Raw genomic sequence first — 23,851 nt, 5'->3', positions numbered from 1 at the left:
CTGATATGAGGAGCAGCAGAGTTTTGCTTTGCTTTGTACACGTAAACGATCTGTACGGTGAGTGTGACACGTGATGAACGAGTGAATGGACGATATGATGACGGAAACGTATGATTGCTGAGTATAGGAAAGAGAATTCTAGCTTTGTACAATTATTTACACAAAATGGTTTAAAGTTAAGTTCCCTTATGTTCATGGTAAGGCGGTAAGGGTATTTTTACAGAGAACTCGACTCTATAGCTTGGGGTTGAGTTGAGTCAAAGGAGTCTGGCTGACAGGCCTAGAATTGTTGAGGTTGTAGTTTGTAGCAGCCAGGAATATTTTTTCATGACAAACTTTTATTAGTTTTTGATTGAGTAATTGAATGTCAAATTTGTCCTAAACTTTTTCTTGAGCTACTTAATTAACTAGAGGGTTCAAGCTAATAAGCAAGCTGTTAAGCCATGTGAAGAAAGTTGCTCACTCAACTGCTCTTATTGACGCAGACAGATCATCAAAAGTTGTGCAGCTGTCACCCAAAACGCCTTTGATTGAAATTTACTTTGATAATGTCATGTAATGCTTTACCGCATTGATCAACCCAATCTCCCCGTCCGTAATGCATGACAAACAAACACGCTGTTGACAGTGAGAGCATCCGACAATGAGGGATCCCTTTGATATCTACAAACATAGACGTGTTGTGTTCAACAATATTACAGCCGCCAAGATGGCGATAAGAATACAACCAACCAATCTGCTATGAAATGCTCATTGTTAGTAGTGTTGATGGTTGCCGAAATAAGATGTGCGAACGATGGTATTCGGTGACGGGTTTGCGGGACTCTTCCCAGCATCCTTCCTCCCGGCGCGTGATAAAAGTGGTGACAGAGACAGAGTCGGTGCAGTAGCGTCGTGAGAAAACAAACGATCAGTAACGATCGTGCGATGGACGATAGAGCGGGCGCGAAACCGTTTTTGGCGCGAAACTTTATTACAATAGAGGTAGCGAAAAGTTGGAAGCAGCGAAATAGGACGCAGTAGTGATGAAGAAGCAGTTAGAGTAAAATTCTTCGATGAATGTTAGGTTAGGTTTGAGCGTGGTGAAGTCGGGGTGGTTGATGCGGTGAAGATGTGTATGCGGGAGGATGGACTATTTTTAGCGGAAACACAAAACCATGCTGGCAGATAACAAAATGGTAGTGATAATGAATGTGCGTCTGAGTGTTTGAGACCACTTTAATCAAACAGAACGCAATGTGAGTATGTCAGTGTTTGAGTGACATTGTGCTGAGTAACTGAGACTGTGTACTGTGGTTCTGTGTGGAAATGAGTTTGTGCGTTTGTGTGTAATGTGTGTTTTAATGGATGGGTTTTCTGTTCGGTCCAAAAACGAATGGGATCACTTTGTAGTCCTTTTAACGGAACCCACCCCAAACAACAAAATCGAAAGAAAAGAAAAAAAAACGCGCACACGCACAAACCAATGCAGGGGGACCGGGGAGTTCTCAGAACCCGGGCACACTTACCGAGAATGGCACCGACGATCACTTCCGGGATTTCGACGTTCTTCTCCTTGCTGGTCGTCATCTCGGCCGGTGTTGGGCTCTTGCTGAGCGAACCGAGCGTTTGGGCCGCCGCATTAAGGGCGCTCGGGTTGCCCAGCCCGAAGGCGTTGTTGTTGATCGAGATCGGTGTGGCGGCCTGCGTGCCCGGATGCCGGAACGGATCGAACGTGGTCGGATCGTAGCGATCGATGGTGGTGGTGCGGGGCGTCGCCGTGCCCGCCCCGTGCAGGTACGAATCGAGGTTGAGCTGACCGACGGCACCGTACACGCCGGTGGCGGCGGATGCTGCCGCTGCTGCGGCTGCCGTCGACTGCTGCATTTCCGGCATGCCCAGATAGCCGAGTGTGGTCGAGTGGGTACCGTTCTGCAGACCGACACCGATGCCCAGCACACCGTACTTTGCCAGGACTCCGAGCGCGGCATGCACTTCAGCCGTAGCCGTGTCCGAGTAGCCGGACTGTCTCATGGCAGTCTGCAGACGACACGACACAGATTTCACACGAGCGAAAGAAAGAGAGAGAGAGAAAGAGATAAAGAAAGGGGAAAAAATGGGAAGAAAATTTAAGTTAATGTCGATGTCACATTAAGTACGATCTGTGTCGGCACTGTACACCAAAACATTGAGAAGGGAGTCACAAAAAGAAGCTTGGATGGATGGATGGAAGGGAAGGAAAAAGAAGGAGGTGGTGTAAGCTTTGGAAAAGCTTTGAGAGAGAGAGATTTGACAATCAATTCCATACGATCGGGACGATCGTTAGGACAAAGAAAAAGAAAAAAAAACAAATGGCCAGTTTGTAAATTGCACAAGATCTTCTTGTGGGCACGAAGCCATAAGCTCCTATAATGCGTAATATGTTTGTGAGTAGAAGAAAAAGATCGAGTCAAAAATATCACAGACATCTCAAAAACGAAAGCAAAAAATACAAAATGATCCTTTGAATCCGGAATGATCCCAGTCCAAAAAACAAGATGGCGACAGTGAATGATTCATTGAAGGTGCTCGATCATGTTGATAGGAGCAAAACATTTACAAAACAAATAAATGTACATCTACACATCTATATCCAGTGAAACATACACGTAGATCAAGAGCGTAGCAAGGAGCCATGTGAGTTATGGTATGTAATGTAAATGCGGTTGGCTGTTGGCTAGCAACTTGCAAGGCTTTGTTGGAATGGTGAGCAAGAGCAGGTAAAGAGACGCGAGAGATCTTGCCGAAAGGAAACTTGCGGAAGAAAAAAAAAGGACACGAAACCAAAATGGCGCACGCACATACGAAAAGAAAGAGGGAAACGAGAACAAAACATCAAGAACCCGTGCCGTAGGAACCGCGCACAGGATGAATCGCTTCACTGTGGGCAAAACGGATGGGTGATGGGAGGGAGCGCTGGATGGTTAGGGGGTTCGGGAGGGAGCGCTGGACTGGGAGGATCGATCGAGTGATCGTTGGGAGCACAGGGGACACAAGGGATATTATTTTGAGAGAGTATAACAACACAAAGAGGGAAAAAAAAAGAAAAATACGATGAACGTTTGATTCTACCTTAATATGATCAAGCAATTGTGTGATAGCTGTAGGATTAGTCTGTGGTGATGGTGCACCTAGGTTTAATGACAGATTGAGTCCGGTGCCGTTGACCAGCAAACCGGTGGCCGTCGCACTCGGCAGGGGCCCGCTGATGGCGGAGTTGAGTGAGGCGGTGCTGGAGCTGAAATTGGGATTCTGTGAGGCGGCGAATGGCGAACCAGTGGGGTTGAAGTTGGCCACCGGTCCGTTGATGTCTGCGTATGATACGTTCAAGCAGGTGCCGGATGAGGGATCTTCGACGATCTTGGCCAGGATCATCTTGCATGCAATCCGGTTGTTCTCCTTCTCGCCGATGATCGTGATGCAGCGCTCCTGCAGCGTCAGCTCTTTCGGCTTCTGCGAGATCTGCACGTAGGAGCCGGACTCCTCCTTGATCTGTTTGATGTACGCACCGGCCTTACCGATGATCATGCCCGCGGTCGTGTTCGGCACCAGGATCTTGACCTGCTTGTCGCGCTCCTGGGCCTGCTTCGCGTCCGCCTCGGTCAGTGCTTTGGTAATGTCGGGTTTCTCGCGGATCTTGTCAGTGATAAAGTCGAGCACGGTCAGGATGCCCTCGACCGTGCCGCTAATGAGACAGATACGCTCGGTGGTTCCTTTGAAAAATGAAGAGAAGTGAGTACAACATGAGAGAAAGAAGAGAGAGAGAGAGAGAGAGAGAGAGAGGGAGAGAAAGAAGAGAAAAAAAAGAGTTGATGAGCCTGAATGCATGAGTAACTTCCTTTGTACAAATGGTTCTGAACTGCTTCAGCTGCATGTTGGACGGTCGTGCGAAGAAAAGGAGTTGTGGAAAGGTGGGAATACAAAACGAGTAGAGGGGGTGTTAAATTCGTCCGTGCCAGCTTTAAAAATCCGATCATGTACTGATGATCGTACCGTTAATATCGTAACGTTATGAAAGGGCTGTTACAACAGCAATTGGCGCTTGATTTGTCATTTACAATGTCCTGGTTAAAAAAAACGGAACAAACAAGAGAGTGCTCATGGCAATATCAATTATCCACAGAATGATGTCCTGTGCGCGATCGACCGCATACGAAATACGAAATCCAGATTCATGTCTCGCAAAGATGCTGCCCCTAGAGATGACGAAAGATGAAACATGACAAGTGCAGACGATTCTGACGGGTAAATTTGTGTATGCGTGTGTGGGCTGGCTGCGAAACGATTATGGGCAGAGGCATACAGAAGGTACACAGATGCCATGAGTGGATAGCTGTTGCGCAATGTTATTCAACAAATAAGAAAAAGAAAGGTACAAAACAAAGTACATCAATAACAGAATAAATAGGCACACAATATCGCACATGACGCATATGATTAAGTACACGGATGGCAGGATTCCTTTTGTTTTGCAATAGTTGAATGAGTTACGACCAAGTGTTATGATGCGGCTGGATTGTTGCTTGGAGTAGCATGAAGAGATTGCACAAGGACACATCAGATGAGGAGAGTTGAACAGAACATGATATGATACAGAAAAACAAGTGTATAATCAGGGGCTCAATCGATTTACAAACGTATTAAGACGAAATTTTGGGATAATTTGGTTCGTTTAAATAAGTTTAAAAATAAGACAGTCAACACACGAGTTACATCAAACTGATTAAAATATGAGAGCGCGGACACAACGGAAAACAAAAAGGGTTTTTTTTTTTGGGGGGGAAAAGAAAGCACAGTCGAGTAAAGAGAGTAAAACACTGGAGAATGATCGCCCCGAGGTCAACACTTACCGGGGTAGAAGTCGTGCGATTTGGACATCTTCACCCGGGCACCGGCGTCCTTCTGTAGCGAGGCAATCGTTTCGCCACCCTTGCCGATGATGGCACCGGCCGCGACCGAGGGTACCAGCGTCTTGAAGTGATAGTTGTCGCCGCCGCCATTGGTGGCTGTGGTTGTGGTGGCGGTGGTGGTTCCCGTAGCTGTAAGGAGAAGCAAGAGAGCAATGTGCCGACATGAATATAACGTAATTAGGCTTTCGAAGGATGAAATTATTGTTTCTTAACGGTCCAGCGTAATTCATGTAATTAAGTAGCTCCTACGCTTTGAAGTAGCGACATCTTCAATCATCCTTGGCACCTGGTTTGATGTGATAATATTATATCAAAGTTCCATCCGCAGCGATTTTTGGTAAAAACAAATAAAGCTCACTCAAGAACGCGTTGTCGGGGGACAGCTTTGTGACGGGCCTTCAACACCAAGCCGATCGTCTTAAACCAGGTAGGCGGAGGTTTGGCGGAATTTTGCTGTTTACGTTTTCTATCGTTCTTAGAATGTCACGGTCGCCTGTACTACCCCCGATGACCTCAGCAAAACAGCTATGATCCGATATGCAAATAATTGTTCGTACGTCGCCCCATGCTCCACACCAACAGAGTCGTTTGACATTCAATTTTAAACCGATAAGAAAACTCCCTCGAGTGGACTCTTCTTAAGAAGAGAAACAAAACACAGGAAACGATGTTTAAATCACGGCTGTTGGTTACCCATGTTTTCAGCTTCAACGACCACTGAACCAGTGGGTTGCGTCGAAATCGAAGACATAAAAAAAAACCCACTCACCCACATTCTTCCCTGACCGGGAAGGAGCGAGCCGTGCATGGTTGGGGAGGCGCACGGCCCATCCAAGATTGCGGAATTGTCAATTACCTATGCCACCCGTAAATGGTGCGGTGTGGTACGGTTAAGTGTACGGGTTTGGCTGTGCAAAACGGGCTAACCCATTGCACAATCGAGTTACACGGTTTCACTTTCACGACTCTTCTCACTTTCGTTTGATGAATTGTGTGCTCGGTGTGTGCTCTCGGGAACGGGGTATCAATTGATGGAAAGAGTGTTAAGATATGCATTGGTTTCGATTGGTTGCTGTCGTCGTTAGTGTTTGGCTCTTAGGAGTGTTCTTCTTTGGGAGTCCTCACTTTTATACATGGAGTTGGGTATTGTGCAAGTGAAGATGAGATTGAACTAAATACCTTACAGTACCTAACTCGCTTTAGCTTAGCTGAAACGTCAAACCGGAACTTTGATAATGGAATTCGTACAAAATTAATCAAAAGTCCTTCCTCTTTCTAGCACAACCAAATGGAAACGATAAAGATAAAAGCAATGCTCCACTTGCACTTCCATAACGCTTAATGCAACCAGCTCAGCTCGCAAGCAGGAAGTACCCCAAATCTCTTCAAAGTACAACCGCAGCTCCACACGAAAAAAAAAGAAACAAAAGATAGAACCTAGAACCCATTAAAACGATGTTGGGCAGTTGGGCGTGCTCTATCAACGAGTTGCTTCAATCTGCATGATTTACCTCTCCAACAACTTTAGTGCATGCGGTAGCGGTTGTGGTGTCCTGCCTCACCCGATCCTGCCCAGTGTATGAGTGAATATGTTGTGTATGGTTCATTTGGTTCCACTTTCTGCCTGTTTCTATCGAGCGATACACGTTTTGGGGTTTTCCATCCGGGGGTGAAAATCCCAGTCACGGTGAACACTACCTTCGCCATGAGCGCCAGCCAGGGATGGCTCATCATGGCCAGCAGGCAATAAAAGTTAATTGTGTTTTTCCCTCGTGAACGACCCGCTTGCGGACTCCAAGTAGAACTGTATCCGCCGGTCAGAACAGGGTTTTAGCGACCGGCAGAACATGTTGTCCGGCACGTGAACCATTATCTAACCTACTTTCACAGACCATCTGGTTCCGGGTGCGAAACCGGGGGAGAGATAGAGCGAGAGAGAGAGAGAGCGAGAGAAGAGAAAAAAGAAACAATTTCACCTCCAAAAGCGGTCGATGTCACGTACGTACAAGTGAAGTTATCCTGCCGGAAGGAATCGGGCGATTGTGCTACGGAACAGTACTACTAATTCCGTTTCGTTGTTTCGTTGTTTCGTTTGTAAAAAGCATAGAAGAGAGAAACGATACACTACGGGTGAATAGGAAACTTATCCTTGACGATCGTTCTGTTAAGCTTGGCGGATTTATGTTAGAATTCTTGAAGTTTGGTAGTTTGGGATACCTGATTTTAAGGCGAGAATGTATTTCGTGACTACATTTAAAGTATGTTTAAGACTCCATCATATGATTGTAAAGTTCCACAACAGACTAGACATTTTCCACTAGCCATTTGAAACATTCTTCTAACTGATTCAAAATTTAGAATATATGGATTGAAACAGAATAATATTTATTCCAAATATAAGGTTACGGTATTTGAAAGGGGAGGTCTAAATGCCGTAGCGATAGCGGCACCGGTCTTCACACGGCAGGACCGGGGTTCAAATCCCATCCAGACCGCCTCCCCGTACGTAGGGGTGAGTACTTTACTATGGGTAAAATAGAGTCACAGAAAGCCAGGAATGGCAGGCCGAGACCTCTCGTGGTTGTAGAGCCAAGGAAGAAGAAGTATTTGAAAGCAACACTTCCTAAATAACTCTATCTTATCCTAATGCTTAGTAATTGAAATAAAAGCTCTCGCGTTATCGGTTTCCATAAACGAATATTCATTTTAATCAGCATAAACAAGGCAACAAACTGGAAACGCAATACCATTTATCATGAAGTAATGAAGCTCGGCGAATAGATCAACACGAATTCTCACTACAGTTTTTCCCTTTTCCAGTCCTCCGTCCCAAGCGACAACTGGGCATCATCGTCTTAATGATTGTAATGACCGTAATGCTTACCCTAACGTCGCCTGCCCGATACTTTAACGACGTGAGGGCGGGTGCACGAGGAGAACACTAAATTATCCCTCGCTCGATGTCATAGCCAAGACCCGACCGGCTGCTAATGATAGTTGCCTTTGATACACCCCTGCTTATGGCCGGGTGACGCTGGCGGCAAGTAGGAAGGAAGCTGTGCGGAAGGGTTGCGACAATCGACATGTGCCTGTTTGTCGGTCAGGGTCAGAGCGATGGCAAAGCGAGCTTGGACCCGTTCTAACCTCCTAGCCTAGTACTGTGTCTCGAACCGATGGCCGTCAGTACGACCGACCACAGCAAAACCTTCCTTTGGCGAGAGAATCGGGTTAAAGGAAAATGGTATTATTTTAAACTTTACTACAAACACACACAGTAGCTTCTTCAGTTTTGCTAATCTTATAAAGCGAAACATTCAAAGAGAGGGTTGCCAGTATCGATCTTACCATGCACAAAAGCTTTCAAGCAGCCCCACAAGCTGCTGGGCGCTACTGTCCGCTGCATTCATTAGACATTGTTTTATGCGATACCGTACGCTGTGCATAGGAGGGCTGTATTTTTATGGTCGTTTACAATTCCACACATTGTGCATACGCACACACACACACACACAGACAAACACGACGGTGTGACATTTCAGTGTCCCCTGATGTCAACGAGATGCGTTCATCGAATGGTCCGTCGAACCTGAACATAGCTTGGCCGGTTGGTTTCTTCGTTCGGACTTTGATTCGATTGAATAATAAAAACGATCGGGCCGCGTTCGTTTCTCTACCCGGCTGGCTTCTAAACGGGGACACCAGCCACAGTACCGTGGTACACTATTTTTAAACCGAGCAGAGCAGTTGACGAAGCTGCAGCAGCATGATGATGATGACTGCAGCGCTACGTGGCCTTTGTAATTGCTTTTGTTTGCTGTGACTGTTGCACCTCGTTCGATGGTGGTGAGATGATGATGGGACGTGACCGAAACGCTCACCAAATTCCGTGCAAGGTAGACGAAAACGAAAAGCCAACCCCGAAACGATCCAATAGACACGAAACAGCAGCAGCAAGAGAGCACAAGCTGCGACACACTTACAAAAAAACGTCCACTCGCTAATAAAATTTGAATAAAACTTTCGAATCAAGTCCAAGGTCTCGGTGGATACGGCCGTGAGCGACCCGTTGGGCCGGGCGTTGATTGCGTCAACATTCGTTAGGGCGATTCATCGAACGAAAAAAACGTGATCAAGCATAAGCACCAGTCAGCCGTTGCATTGTTAGCGCGTGTAGGGTTGGCTGCACTTTTAATGCAACAAAATGGAGCCGCCGCGAAAGCTTATCCGGCACGTGCGCAGTGCGTAATGGCTGCCGAACTGCCGATGACATGCGTTTGTTTCATTTTCGATGAGTGTGAATCTTGGCAGGATCACTTATCAAGAGATGCGTTCGTAGTATCAAATTAACGAGGCCTTCATGACGCTCTCCTACACCTTGTTGTTCAAAACAACTCAATTGCAGTTGAACTTCCAAGTAAGTTCGGCATTCAATTGCATTTGGTACGTTTATCGCTAAATGGTCTCAACTCCGCACCGATCGGTTCGTCCGCAAAATTGCGGATCGAGTTCAACCGCCAATGGATCCCAACCACACTCCATAACTGTGCCAAAGTAGTACTGTTGCAATAAAAGTTAAAGGAGTGATAAAAAATAATCATTCCAATATCCGTGTCAGGGTATAGGTGTTTGTGTTTGGTTTTCGGCGCTACTTGCCACACTCCATCCGCGTCTCCATAAATATTACAACACCGGTTCAGAATGAACTGTCACTGTCGGCCACACACCATCAAACGTTCGCTTTCGAAGTGGTTTAAAGCTGTTGATCTTCCAGTTCCGGTTCCGCACTCCGCCGGGCGATACTTGGCGATAACGATTGCGAGTGAAGTGCGATAATAAAAATTACACACTCTGCCAGAAGTAATCAGAAAGTTCTGTGCCTCTGCTCACGATTGTGCGCGATTATTTCGCTTGTCCGTGCAGCTGGAAGGTGAGCAGCCACATCAGGGTAATAAAATCGTTTGCAAAAATGATTGAGACTCCGGTGTTGCCCGGGGGGGATTGAGTCGAGTTCAACCGACCGAATAACCGACGATTATGATTATTATTGCTGCAGGAGTTAGAATGCTGGAAATGGTGCTGGAAGCTGGCGCAATTCGACCGAGTTTGGAAAATGATTACGCCATTCCGAGCGTACGGGAGTATGTGATTGTGTGGCTTTTACACGTTGATTTGCAACAATGGCCAGTTTATTATCGGTCGTGTTTGTGCTTACAAAATGTAACCCACCGAGTTTCCTATCTCCCCGTTGACGTAGCACAGGGACAGCGAAACTTTTCCTCCCCATTCTAGCGATTCTTTCGGGCAAGATAAAGGGAAAATGGCTCCGTAAGTTTATTTACGGTGTCATCAAAATAGTAATTGTGGCGAAAGTTTTTTAACGAACAAACTTTTTGCCGCCGCTCGTGTAGCTGGTTGCAATACAGCACAGTTTGACAGCAAGGTAGCAAATTAACAGCATACTGCTCCGGAAAGTAACGTACGAAGCATAACTGATCAAAGCTGCAAGCAGTTCGCTATCCAGCAAGCAACCGAAACATGTCCATCGAACGTAGTCCTATGACACAATGCGTGGATGGGAAAAGTTGAAAAAATCAACAAACTCATCTCACGAACATCTTAACCACCGGAGCCGCACTACTTAGCGAGGCTGAGAAGTGATGTGGCTAGTGCTACCTCAGTACTGCGGAGTGTTTATGTTACGAGCATCCCATCTCAACGACGACTTGCCATCACCGATCGCAGATGATAGACGATGAACTAACTTGCAGAGGTCTGCGGTAACCAATAAGGAAAAATAGCGAGTCAATTGCTAGCAATTGGGCTCAATCGGAACACTTCACAAAAATACACCAACCAAAAATGGGCCAACATCGATGGCGATGGTGCTAGACATACTTCATGTAATAAGCGGTTTGATTTCCAAATAAACATTGCTCTGGTTAGATGAAGATTCGATAGGGAAAAAGTACCGTATGATTTCGTTAATTGTAAACTATTTAAATGAGTGGTAAAAAAAGCTTAAACTGCCTACATTTTATGTGCGGCGTCATAAAATACCTAAAGCATTCTTACATTCAAATTCATTTCTAAACGAATAAAATCCGTTACAAACCGTCTCCTTCCAATGATGTTAGGCATTGGCGTAAAAAAATTAAATGCACATCCGAAAATTTGTAACACACCCAGCGAACAGAGCGTACGGTCCGCATACTGAGCAGCCTTAATGCGGTCGCATTTTTATGGGCATTTTCTTCTGTTTTTTTTTTTTCTTTAAAACGGACGCATTCTTCACGTTTTCTAACGACAAGTTCGCTATCGTTCGCTCTCGGACTCAGCAAGGCAGCGCAGGTGAGCGGAGATGGTCGCCGATCGGACGACTTCAATTTCGTTTGCCTGATGGCTTCATCAGACAAAAGATTTAACTTCAATTCGCGCGCGGTCCCCGGGTGTTGCTACGTGTGAAGATTACTGCGGAGCACCATTGCGGCCCAAAATGTTTTGGCAGTACGCGTAAGTAACAGCGTAAGCGAGCGGTACCGACACATATTTTTTTTATGCGCTCGTAAATGTGACTGGCTGGGCGCGTTATTATTACTTTTATTGCAAACGCCGGTGGTGTTTGCGGGCGATCTGGCAGAAGGTACATGGCCGGTGCGGCAAACCACCACCAACACCCAACCCTCGGCGGGCCAGCTTTCCCTAAGGGATCGTGCACATCGAGTGTACGCGGCCGGTGCCCCAAAACGAGGTGAAGAAAAATCTGATTTTATGCTCACCAGTCATGGTGGTGATGATGATGACGATGATGTTGGTGGTGGTCGTGGTGGTGGCGCTAGCTGCAAGCTGAGGTTAGAGAATTGGGTGTTTTTTTTTTGGGAGGAAATTATTTTTAGCTCGCAATTTTTGGGGAATGCAGCAGTACGCGGTCTAGCAGGACGGCGAGGAAGCCAATCGTTCTCGTCCTGTGGCTAGAAGTGTCCGGTAATTGTAAACGTCGGCCGTGGATGGGGTGTCCGCTTTGACCACGGCAACAGTGGTAGGTGATGATGAGTTTGTTTTGCGAGTTTCATGCCTGATTTGCGGCTCATATCGTGACAAGTAATTATCGTGATTGCGTTCTGCATTTGGAAGGTGTCAAGCGCAGCTCGTTTTACTGTTCGAAGATGCTCGAAAATAATTTTTATTTTACATTTTGTACAAGATACTTCACGATGAAAAGCAATCAATTGTCGCAAGAAGCTTGTAATTAATAACAGCCATAAAGACACTCTCGTAAACTGCTGCATTTATGAGCAGCTAACGTGTGCATAAATACGCCTAATGGATGAATGGAGACGAAAGGCACATTTATTAACATTTTCCCCGGGCACTGCTGCTGGCCAGTGAAGCACTGTAGTGTGAAATTATGAACACACGCACGTGCACGCCAACACGCATTCTCCACATTAACACACCCATCAAAAGCAACGCGTCAAGAGGGTGATGCGATGTTCAGCATCAACTCTTTTTCATTTTTAATTCTGAAAGCATTTCCTCTCGATAGCGGCACCGGGGAAGGGAAGTTTTCTCGCGTGAAGTGTGGGTGGAGTGATGGACACTTGACAGGATCGCTTCAATATTTAGGTGAGGAAAGACTAGATATGTGCGGCTTGCGGCCCACCACGAGTGGCCTCTTGAGCGAGAGCTGCGAAACGATCGGAAGCGTAACGTGGTTGTTGCAAGCTGTTGGTCGCATTGCTTCGTTTACTTAAGTTTCCAGATGCCCCAGCCGTGGATAAAAGTCAAGCCGAGAAAGAAACACTTCCGATCGGTTCTGTTTTTCTGGGCGGAAGATTTGAATGAAGCATCGAATATGGTGGTGGTGTGGGTGATGAATGAATTCGACAACCCGTTTGATGGATGGGAGGGTTAAAGAGAATGAAAAATGACCCACCCAAGCAGCAAATAAAATTATCGACAGCGTGAGGTTAATGTAAGTTCGTACAGAGAAGCATCTTAAAGTGTGCTTCTCGTGCTTTTGAGTTGACCTCTCTCTCTCTCTCTCTGGTCTACTCATCGTCTGTGTCGCTTACAGCCATCAAAGGGAAGTTAATTGATATCACATGTTTCGTTTTGGTGTGATCCTCTTTAGACGTGTAGTTAAAATGTCCGACAATAAAGGGTTGAGGCGAATACTTTTAACCCTACGGCAAAGACCATTCCCAATTTGATTTCCAACTTTTCAGGCGAACAGATAGCACAAGCACTCATTTGTACCGACCGTTTACTTCCATTTGACCTTTTCCGAAACGTCAGTTGAGAGTTCCTTGATCGATACCCTAGTGACTTCAGGACTTACCCTGGTGGCCCATTAGAACACCTTCAGTTGGTCAGTGGTATAATATTCTGTGTGTCGTCCCACGTTCCTCTCGTACTCTTTTTTTGCTCACTTAAAGAACCACCACTAACAAGATGTCTTTTTATGAGGCACTTCCGGTGTACGTCACTCTCCCAACGGGGTTTGTCGGAAGGACAAATCTCAACCGGTTTATTGCCGGACGCATCGAGCAGAGCCGGTGCCTGTGGTCCCGGCATTTTATGACACTTCCACATTGGCCCAGGTAGCTGATACTCGGGTTACGCATATGAGGCAGCGAGTATAGGATGAGTTTCCCTGAGGGTCAGTTTGGACCATCATTTGCACGATTGGACACGTGTTGGAGTACGTATATTTTGTTGTTGTATGTCTATTCATACGGGATGGACCGTAAAATTCTTCTTGAACGTTGCGTATCTGCCGCACCACGTAATTCAGAGTATCCCAGTTTCTTACGGGGGGGTGGTGAGTAGGTGTCATTCGAGTAGGGGACACAGGTACGTACCCCCCCACACACACACACACACATAAGACAGGATAAGTTTCTCATCGCCACTCACCAAAGCAGCAGCCGAGACTAATGATATGAAAATATTTACACATCATCAGAACCGAATTCCGCTCCAGGGAGGGGGGGGGGGAGGGGGGTTGCTTAGGTGCTTCCCGACGTATCCCGTCGACCGAACCGCCGGTGACTTTCGTTTGGGGAAGAAAAAAAACCCACACACGAAGGCGCCTGGGAAACACATTTCAGCTCGGAACGGTGTCTTTCTCCGCGCGTGTGACACGACTAAGCAATTCGCTCTAATTAGTCCCGTAGCGGGATGCGTGTGTCAAGCACGGTGATGGTTGCTCGTGTTGTTTTTCGTTTGATGGATCGCAATCTAGAGATTACATTTGGTGGTGGTGGCGCCCGCAACCAAACAACCATCGTTTGCCACGTTTCGATCCCTAATCAGTCAATTGCAAAGGAATTGTGAGGCAATGTGCGATGCAACGGAGGTGCGAAATGTGATACTGATAGATTGACAGATTCGTTCGAATGATCTGTCTGTGGAGGTGAGGTTCTTGTTTACTGTATTGTATTGGATCGAAATATTGATGACTAAATTGGTGAATACAGGTGGTCAGGATCCTCTGATCCTTGGATGTTTGAAGGAGTGATATTGGCTTTGAGAGCATCGTTGAACCTCCATGATGGTACCAGACATCAGGTGTTTTGCTAAACTCAGTGTTGGCGACAAATTATGATCACATAAAAATCATCATTAAACATCCTGTATCGTTCCTCCGTTTTTTGTGCCCTATTAACTACTGTCATACATTCGAAAGCTCTCCAGACTTGCTGCATTGGAGCAAGTAAATTTATCGTTGTTCTCGACGAAGGCCCAAGAAACACTGTGCGGTGTACATGCCGTACAAATTTCCGGTATCAGTGCAACGTTTCAGCTCGCACCACGAAAGCAGAAGCAGGAATCACTTCATCATGCAACCTTGCACGAATCGCTTGTGTAGCATATTCTCAAGCCTCGTCCCTTCACAGGCGCACGTCATCGGTGCGCCTTCAAAAGCGACAGCAAGGTACAGAAAGAAGGTACACCTTGTGCTCAACGGTCTATAGCAGCGGAGGACGGAAGTGTGCTCTAGCGGAAAGCTTCCGACAACAATAGCGCTACTAAATGAAGGCAACGGAACGGTTTGGAGTTTGCTATCCCGCAGGAAGTCGTCCAGCTTTCCTCGACCGTGAGGACTCAATCATTGATCCGTTCCTAGACACCCTTCGAGTGAGCAGTACCTGCACAACGATTCGGTCTGTTTTTTTCTCCAACTCCTCAATTCACCGTACCGATTCACGCTACCGATGGTGCGCGATTGGTGCTGGAGCGAAATAAGGAGGCTTAACACTCGGTGCAAGAACTTCTCAAACGTGTAGCTCAAGTACCGAAGGCTGAGTTAACATCCCCTTTTCTCCGCTTTTTTTCTCTTCTGTTGGTTGCCGAGTACCGACCGCGTCTCAGCCAAACAGCCGGAACAATTGCAAACTCAGAGCACAGGAAGTGATTAGAAGCCGGGCCTTGGCGGAAGTCTTCTTCTGCTACAGGGGTGGCATGACTGCTGAGATGGGTTTCCTGCAGCTTCTTGAACGGGCAGGTATGGCACGACCTGCTCGTCAGCAGAAAATAGCAAAAACCACACCTCGAACTATCCGAAATGCCTGCGAATGCCGATGTGCCAATGTTGGTTCGGTGCCGGTGGGTTCGGTGTCTATTTTTAAGTCCCTTGTAGTGAACGTGAACGGATGTGGGGCAGGTAAGGTTTGTCGTGCGGCATTAGACCTGATCCCAAGCTCTGTGTGTGTGTGTGCATGTGGTGAGAGTTCCTACGCAGAAGAAGTTAAGGTACACACAAGGAAAATGTGTCGTGAAAGAATGAAACCACCATACGCCCGCGCCTCCCCAGCTACGGTTGTGCAAGGTGGAGATTTCTTCCCACTGACTCCGATATGTGACAGGCGTCGTCAAGCCGTCCGGGGGTTTTGCGCTTCAAAATGGGGACACCGAGAGAGGATAACCGAAGCAGACGTGAGCGGCAATACGAGTATCCGATCGAATTGTTTTTCACACCACTTTGATGGCAATATTCTCTTTTCATGTCTGCTGACTGCAGTCACTTGAGTTGGTTTGAAATTTGAATTAAACATGTAGCTTGTCTTAAAATCAATTTTCTCTTCTGAATGATTTCGCCCCATCAACGTCTGCCAACAGGATGTCGAAGCTAGGGAAACAGTATCGAATTTTTTTCCGAATCCTTAAGCATCCTCTGAAGGAAAAGAAACACGATTTCCGGCAAATCAAATAGCACACCCGTCACTAGATGCAGCCTCCAGGCACAGTGCCACTTTAAGACATTACTACTTATCATCACTTCGCATCCGCTCCCGCCGGGCAGTATTGTGCTGGACTATTTTTGTCTATTTGTTTGCCAATCGTAAGGCGCATGCATTGGCTCTTTTTGATTTGCCTACATAAATCAGCGAACGAATGCGAAGCGTACGCGTCGGAAATACCTCAATGAAGCTGGCCGGCTTGAGTAAACAAAGTGTGGCGGCACGCTCTGCATTGCTCTGCACTGCGTGATAGATGGGCACCCCGAAGATACTGCAATTTGTTATCGTTTGGCCCGGGATTTGGAATGAAAATATGCTCATTAATTTATGTCTGTGTGTCTGTGTGTGTTGCACAATGAGAGCGGCAGACAGACCAGCGGATGTAGGAGGTCTATTTCGACGAAATGCATCGTTAATCTTTGAAGCTGCTTTGAGCCTGTTTTGCCTGATTTGCGTGGTTTAGGTCGTTTGATGTTTTGCGAGGTTATTATAAACAATCGTAACAATTCTAAATTCAATTTTTCGATTTGTATGTAAGAGTATGGGATAATACAATATCTTTATTGAAGTGAGATCAAAATGGCGTACGCCTGTTTGAGGCTCCCCCGGAAATAAACGCAAAAGGCAAGAGAAATGTTTTCGATTACCTTAGCAGTTGTAATCCTAATCCTCGGTTTCTTCTATTTGGAACGGTGTGAGTGAGGCTCATGAATGGTTGATGATTCAATTTCCTCGATATCGTAAGAGAGTCGTAAATATTTTAGAAGACTCCAATATGCCACCACACGTTTAACTCAAATGCTTTTCCAAATTTTTGGTTGTCTGTTAACTATGGATGTAAGTTTGTTTCAGCAAATCAGCGATGAAGACACCGAATTGATGTGCTTTACTTGAGTTTGATCTTTTTAGCCCAATCATTCCTCTATTAATTCTCCAACAAAAATCCCCTTGCAAATTGTGTACAATAAACACATTACCGGTACGGAGCGTCACAACAACAAAAACCACCACATCGGCATTAACAGGTTGCTCGATGGTTGGTTGCAGTTGCAATAAATAGCAAAATAATGTGAATCAATTATCCATCACCGAGCGTGTTGGCACGTGCACTTACAAAATGCTTGATGGACCCGCCGTACATGATATAATGGCCGCACAAATCGCTGTCAAGGCGGACGGGCGGATGGAGCCAGCGTTGCGGCGTTGCAGTAGCCCAACCACCGATAGCGGTGCCATCGGGGGCAAGGCCACGAAGTGGAAACCTCTCGGTTGGTCTGCGAGCACTTGACGTCCGTAACTTCGATGCCCGCTAACTGAACCATCATACACCGGCTACTTTTCATTCGAGCGCGACCTTCACGGACAGCGGCATTTGTTCGGAGGTATGCTGCAGTTCAGCTGCACCACTGCACAGGTTACTACTGGCTGCCGGAAAAACTCACAACTCACACAGACACTGTATGACAAACATGCTGAGTAAGCGGCACGGGACAGTATGGCTGCAGCGCGTCCAGTAAAGTCACACATCGCAAGGGCTTCAATTGAAAATTACTGCAGCATTAGTACGGGAGGAAAAGAAAACTATGAACGGCTAAGAAATGGTGAGCCATTTACTGAGCACAGTCACTGTAGCCTTATGGGTGAAGTTTTATGCAGTGAGATGGGTTATTTATATTACTTTTCAGCAGTAAATTCATTCCAACCGGGGTGCCTGAGCATAAGAGAGGACTATTGTTAAATCTCATGTTCTGCAAATGGTGCAATACGTCGGCTTTTTGATGACATCACAGCCAGACCCCGTCTGCTCGCAAGGCGCTACCACCTAATTGAAACAAATGGGTCAGAGATAAAAGCCAACCATCGGTACTGTAGTTCGTTTCGTACACTGGCGACCGAATTTTCACCTGCCGGATGCACGCATACGATGAGCGGTGGTATCGTCGCTGAAACACTCGAGCACGCCCCCCAGCAATTAGTAGCTGGTCGCAGTTCATCGAGCATCGCCACTTTCAATGCTTCATTGAAGGGCGGGCCAAGAAACAAACAAACAAAAAAACGCACCCTCGAAGAAGCAGAAGGTACACGAGAAAGTGTTACGGTATATGGCACGGAAAACGAGAGCACGCCCGAGAGCGAGAGCGTTTTATATAGTTTAGGCCACGAAAATGCGTACCAAGGCCAAGACTTTGCGCGCGTTTCACCGCTGGCGTTTTTCCCCCGCTGCGTGTATGTGGTCGGGCGCGCGCGCGCTTAACCTTTCCCTCGTTACGGCCAAGGAGTGGTATGCTAGTGCGGACTGTTTCACACTGCTTCACACCACATACTTGACTGTTTCGTAGTTAGGTACGCTGACATACGAGGGCATGGGTGCAAAATTCTTGTGTAAGTGATTTGACTTTTAAAATACTTCACTGCTCAGCATTCGCTTTGTCACCGAGGAAGGAGCTACAGAAACAGAGGATAAATATTGAGAGTCATCAAGCGTATCAAAGAATAAGAATTAGATTTGAAACGAATTAACAAGAGAGTAGCTTAAAATAAATTAATTCCCACAATGCGCAAGGAGTAATTGATAGACAATTAGGACCGCTCTGCTCGCCCTACGCCGACAAAGCGCTACCAGTCCGGTGACAAACAGAAAAATCGAATTCCTTTTTTTGTGTCGGACGGGCCGAATTTCGCTGCGTACTTGTGGGCCAACGGTGATCTAAAGCTCTCGAGCATAAATCACCCGCCCGCACTGCACTATCCGTCCGGCCGGACAGGCTCGTAGTTAATCGTCAATTTATGAGCTTGATCTCGACCGTTGATATGTGTATCGATGGGACAGGGAATTCGTGCCACTTGTCGAACGAATTGAGGTCATTAGGAAACAGTACACGCGTTTTAAACCACGAGTCGCACGAGACGTAGACCCACGGGTTTTTTTTTGCAGATGCAACGGAAAACAGTCTGTGCATTGGGCCAGACAGGAAAAATCGTTCCCTGCCCTGTAGGACGCAGAAAGTGTCCCCTTGGGCCGAAGAAAAACTGTCCTGACTATGCGAACATGGAAAGGTGCGCGCTGCCGGGCATTGCCGTTGTGTGTGTGTTGACCATTGCGAAGGAAGGTAGGTATCTATTTTTACAATATGTGCGTACGACGAAATTGCTTCGTCTCGTTGCCATGGGTGATGGGTGGTTGCCCGTTAACTGTAGGTTGTATAAATTCCAACCAAACCCGACGCTTGGAAGGACGCCACCGAGCACACTCAGACGTTAGGGCAGGCGGGAACGATGCTAGGGGTTCTTGGTAATGCTATTATAGTGATTATTCTTCGGCCAGACGAGTACCGGCGTACCTATGGCAGCCGCTACTGCCCCAGACAGTGGACGGAAAGGAATTTCAGCATTGAAGGTAAACTAAATAGGTGAGTGAGAACGGGTCGTTTGCTTTTTTTTTTGTTGACCGACTTGAATTGTAGGATATCAAAAAAACACGTCAAATAAATTGTCAAGTGGCCAACACGTGTTCGGAGAGAAGGCTAATGAGATCGTTACCTAATAAATATTAGATTCTCGCATTACGGCGGGATAAAAGAGCAGATATTGAAGTTAAAACGTGTGACAATTTAAGCAGTTGATCTCAAACGAATACCGATGAATACCATTCCACAAATTTAAGGGTGGAAGTTATGCAATCGCGGGAAATCGCGCTTTCTGATGCTATTTTAATTGTGATCTAACACCTACTCCCAGGATACCTGCCCAGGGTTACTGTTACTGCAGCGTATCTTGTTTGTTTGGGAATTAAATGATGATTGCGCCGTTACTAGATGCTGCTGTTGATAAACAGTAAAATTGTTTGTTTACTTTGAAAAAACGAACATTGTTTACTACCTTTTCAGCATTTGTTTCTATGATGCATGAGAGCATAAACAAGAGTATTAAACTACACACTTTGTTGCGCTTCATCCACAAGGATAGATGTGGTTGTTAGCAATTACGAGCTAGCAAGGAGCGTCTAAAGTCTAACAAATTTTTCAAACATAATTCCTACGTACACTTCTACCTTTCGTTTGTAATAATCTTCCCTCTCAAGGTTGGATTTTCCCGTCCGATCATTATCACATCACAAACATTCGTGCGCCCTTCTTTTTGAGCAGAGAAGCAGCACAGCAAAAAGACGGAACCGAGGCATCCCACCGTCGGGTTTCTTCCGAGATCTGCAACCATTTCCATAATCTGTGATATTTATGGTAGCCAAAAGTCAATGGCAGCAATGACCGGTTCTAATGCTGAGTGCAGACGAAGCAGAAGAGAAGGAACGTTTATCTACCACCCTCACCCACAGAAGCAGGGCGCGGAAAAACGAGCGAAAAGTGGAGCAGCATTTCCATCTGCGCATCTTTGAATTTCCTTCAGTGATCCTACCTTCGAACAGTTCCATTGCGTGGTTCAGTTGTGCGACCGTCCTGCTGGGATCAATGTGCGCATCGGGAGACTTACCTGTGGAGAGGAGAAAGAGAGAGAAAGAGAGAGGGGAAGGTAACATTAGACCCGGTTTTACGTAATATACTCGCGGTGTTGCGTGTCTGTTCTATTTCTTATACATCAATACGGCGTGTACAAAAATAGCGCGCAGGTGAATGAAAAGGTAAGGACGGTATCCCGGGAATGGAATGTAGACCGGGATACTGCTGGACGGCGCGAACAAATAAAGGTTGGGCACTGGGAAGCGAACCGTTTTGCCGACGGTTGGCCGACTTTTGGCTTGGATAATCTTGAAAAATCCAACTCCCCTAGAGGAAGCTGAGGCAATCAGGGGTTGGAAGCGATGAAATCGGTGGAAAACCCTAGGTGAAGCCAGGACGGAACGATACGACAAGGAACTAGGGCAACCGGGTTTTCGCGCGAGAGCCATTCTGGCACACGGACCACGGGAAAGGCTGCCAGCGGTTCCGACCTGCTTCACCTAGCCTTTGAGTGGGAGTGCCTGTGGCGGAGTTTTCTTTAGCTGATGGTTTTGTTGTTTTTTTTTTCTTTTCTCGACTTGCATTTTCTTTGCTCCACTGCTAGGCGGTTCATTTATTACATTTGCGCAAAGATGGTCCTGCAGCGAAATGCAGGAAAATGCTCGTGAGAGAATGAAGCGTTGCGTAGCGCGTGCCAGTAGCACGGTTTCGTAGTGTATTAATGGAAGATCATAGAAGGTAAAGTATAAAAGAAAGTAAAAAAATGTCTAATTTTGGCAAATAATTTCTTAAAAATAAACTAAGTTTAGATGAGATATCCTTAATAATTTTTCAATAAGTTTCAACCCAACATATAGCACCCAGCGAATAGAAAAGACCTTGAAAGATTCCTGACCTGCCGATGACATTCTTCGTGGAGTTGGAAAACAAAGGAGGAAAACATCTCAATAATACCAAACTAACGAGACAACGATCGAATCATCAACAATGCCCGAGCTCTAAGGCGAACCCCACGAACTGCTCTGCTCACTACTAGACCAACCAGGCAGAGGGAAAAACGAGATTTTTCCCTATTCTACCTACCACGGTTGGCCGGTATCGTAAATTTCCATATTTTATCATACAAAAAAAAGTTTCCACTCGCGCAATGGATGCCTGCCGTGGATGAATTCTTCCCGACGTAGAAAACACTCAACACACAGGACACACGGTACCGGCAAACAGTACTTTCACAATAATGCAAATGAAATAAAATAAGCAAACCGTGTACGAACGGCCATAGGAGAAAAAAAACAACAGGCAGGACGTTGATGGTGCTAGCGACGGTGTAGTTTTTCTAGACGTTTTATTTGACTTCACAGAATGTAAATGAAGATGTGCGTACCAGTGATGCGGAAATCCCTAAGCACACAAATGGGGAGCGTGGGCAGTAAGTTTTCACTTTCCCGTCGGCCGGTCCGTGATAGTGATGGCGGAAGTCATCACTTACAGCGAGTAAAATATATTTCCCGCGAGACAAATGAAGAGCCTGGTGGCTTTAACTTTTGTTGTTAAAAATGGTTTATAGCTGTTCATGTTAGCATAGAAATTCTTGGTTGTTCGGTTGATATTTGTAGTACGCTTAAGATGCCTCTTTTGAAGTAAGTTTTGGTATGGCAAACATACGGCTAAGGGACAAAAAAACTGCTTTCAATACAACAAAGTAATCAAAACCATGTTTTTTGATTTATTATGTATTGTTTTACATGCTTTATTTTCACCCCCCCAACAGTCCACAATGTGCAGCGTGTAGCATCAATCACCCGGTCCACAGTTTTGTTGTCGACTATCGACCAAACGGAATGTGATCGGAAGCATTTTCGGGTGGGTTAAAGCAGACAAAAACACGAACCGCTTGTTATGAAAATAAAAATGACAAAAAAAAGAAGCAAAACCGACAACGGACATCTGCACTGGCTGTACGCTATCGCTAAGTGTAGTTGTATCGGTTACAGCGAAAAGAAAGAAGCGACGTGTAACACCGACAATTTCCAATTGACACTTGCATTGGGCATATATGGCGGCGTTCAGTGGCAGAAGTAACGAGCAATTATAACTGCTACTATCACGAGGTAGATTGGACAGCATGGCGTGGATGATAAAACTGATACCGTATGCGGACAAGTAGCCGTGATGGTGCCCGGGGGCATATTGGCAATTGATATCAATCGCGTTTTTATTGGAGCCAGTCGAGGCACAATAGTAACAGCTTCGAGCTACTTCATTGGTGCTTACATAAATGAGCAAAAAGCGAACACAGCGTTTAGCGTAGATGAATGAGCGTTTATGATTTTGAAATATCGTTCATCAAGCAGAAGTGAAGTGCGGCAAACATGTGTTTTAATTTCCGAAACAAAATATCGACAGGTTAAAACTACCAGGCGTCTCCATCGTATGAAAACACTTAAGGACGGTGTTTTTTTGTTTTTTTATTTTATTTAAATGCCAGATAAAAAAGGGGTTTTCAGACATCCTTAATTTTCTGAAACATAATAACTCCCCAACTGTTGAAAATAAGCTTTTGTGTAAGTTGTATTTTAACAGCCACCGGGCGCCTCCATTGATCCTTATTTTATTTCACATGATGATAAAAGGAGGAAATGAAGCAACAAATCATCAAATGCGAAATTTTAACTAAAAAAGCGGATCAAAGTCCATCAGTTTCCAAATGGGCACACAAGCTTTTCTCCCTGTGAATGTGTTTATGATTAGTGTCTACCCCGTGTGTTTCGAATTGAATTAGTCAAAATAGAATAAGACGTTACATCTTTAAGATTCCACACCCGAGTGTGTAAAAAGAGCAAAACGACCCACTCCTCCCTCTTTCACATACCAGCCGTCAAGTAACAATCAATCAGCGTGTGTGAAAAGAAGCAAAAAGGCATGGTTCTGCAAACGACACTTTACACACTTCTTGCGCTCGAAACCTCGTGTCAAAATCACTCGGCTGATGAATATCATTATCATGATTTGGATAACCCAAACCCGAACGAAAAAACTGTTTCACAGACAGAAAAAAAAAATTCAAAAAATCTGTCAACTAAGTCAACAGCTCCCCATCGGTGCTTTGAATGGTGTCCATTTGACTCATAACGCATACGAGGAACCGCAGCCAAGTGACATCTTCACCAAGGAAAACAAGTAATCGGACGCATTCGGTCGGTCGGTCGGCAGAGGATGGCAGGAT

At 45.8% G+C, this 23,851-nt stretch overlaps 1 protein-coding gene across 31 annotated transcripts in view; it reads right to left on the bottom strand.

Moving 5' to 3' along the window:
* The window catches only part of LOC118507691 (RNA-binding protein Nova-1), a 73,822-nt gene that overhangs the window by 10,180 nt on the left and 39,791 nt on the right, over positions 1-23,851 (bottom strand). For 25 of the 31 annotated variants that reach the window (XR_004905685.1, XR_004905684.1, XM_036046502.1 and 22 more), the window contains 4 exons: positions 20,585-20,659; positions 4,869-5,057; positions 3,091-3,731; positions 1,509-2,019 (listed from right to left, as the gene is read on the bottom strand). Coding sequence is in view for 29 of the 31 variants with exons in the window: in XM_036046502.1 (XP_035902395.1) it covers positions 1,509-2,019; positions 3,091-3,731; positions 4,869-5,057; positions 20,585-20,659 (1,416 nt within the window). In the remaining 2 variants the exon portion in view is untranslated. The remainder of the gene's footprint in view (positions 1-1,508; positions 2,020-3,090; positions 3,732-4,868; positions 5,058-20,584; positions 20,660-23,851) is intronic. The other 6 variants (XM_036046515.1, XM_036046519.1, XM_036046520.1 and 3 more) reach the window with 1 other exon arrangement.

Source organism: Anopheles stephensi, chromosome 2 (assembly GCF_013141755.1).
Source record: "Anopheles stephensi strain Indian chromosome 2, UCI_ANSTEP_V1.0, whole genome shotgun sequence".
Lineage (NCBI taxonomy): Eukaryota > Metazoa > Arthropoda > Insecta > Diptera > Culicidae > Anopheles > Anopheles stephensi.
This window is presented reverse-complemented; position numbering and strand designations above follow the sequence as displayed.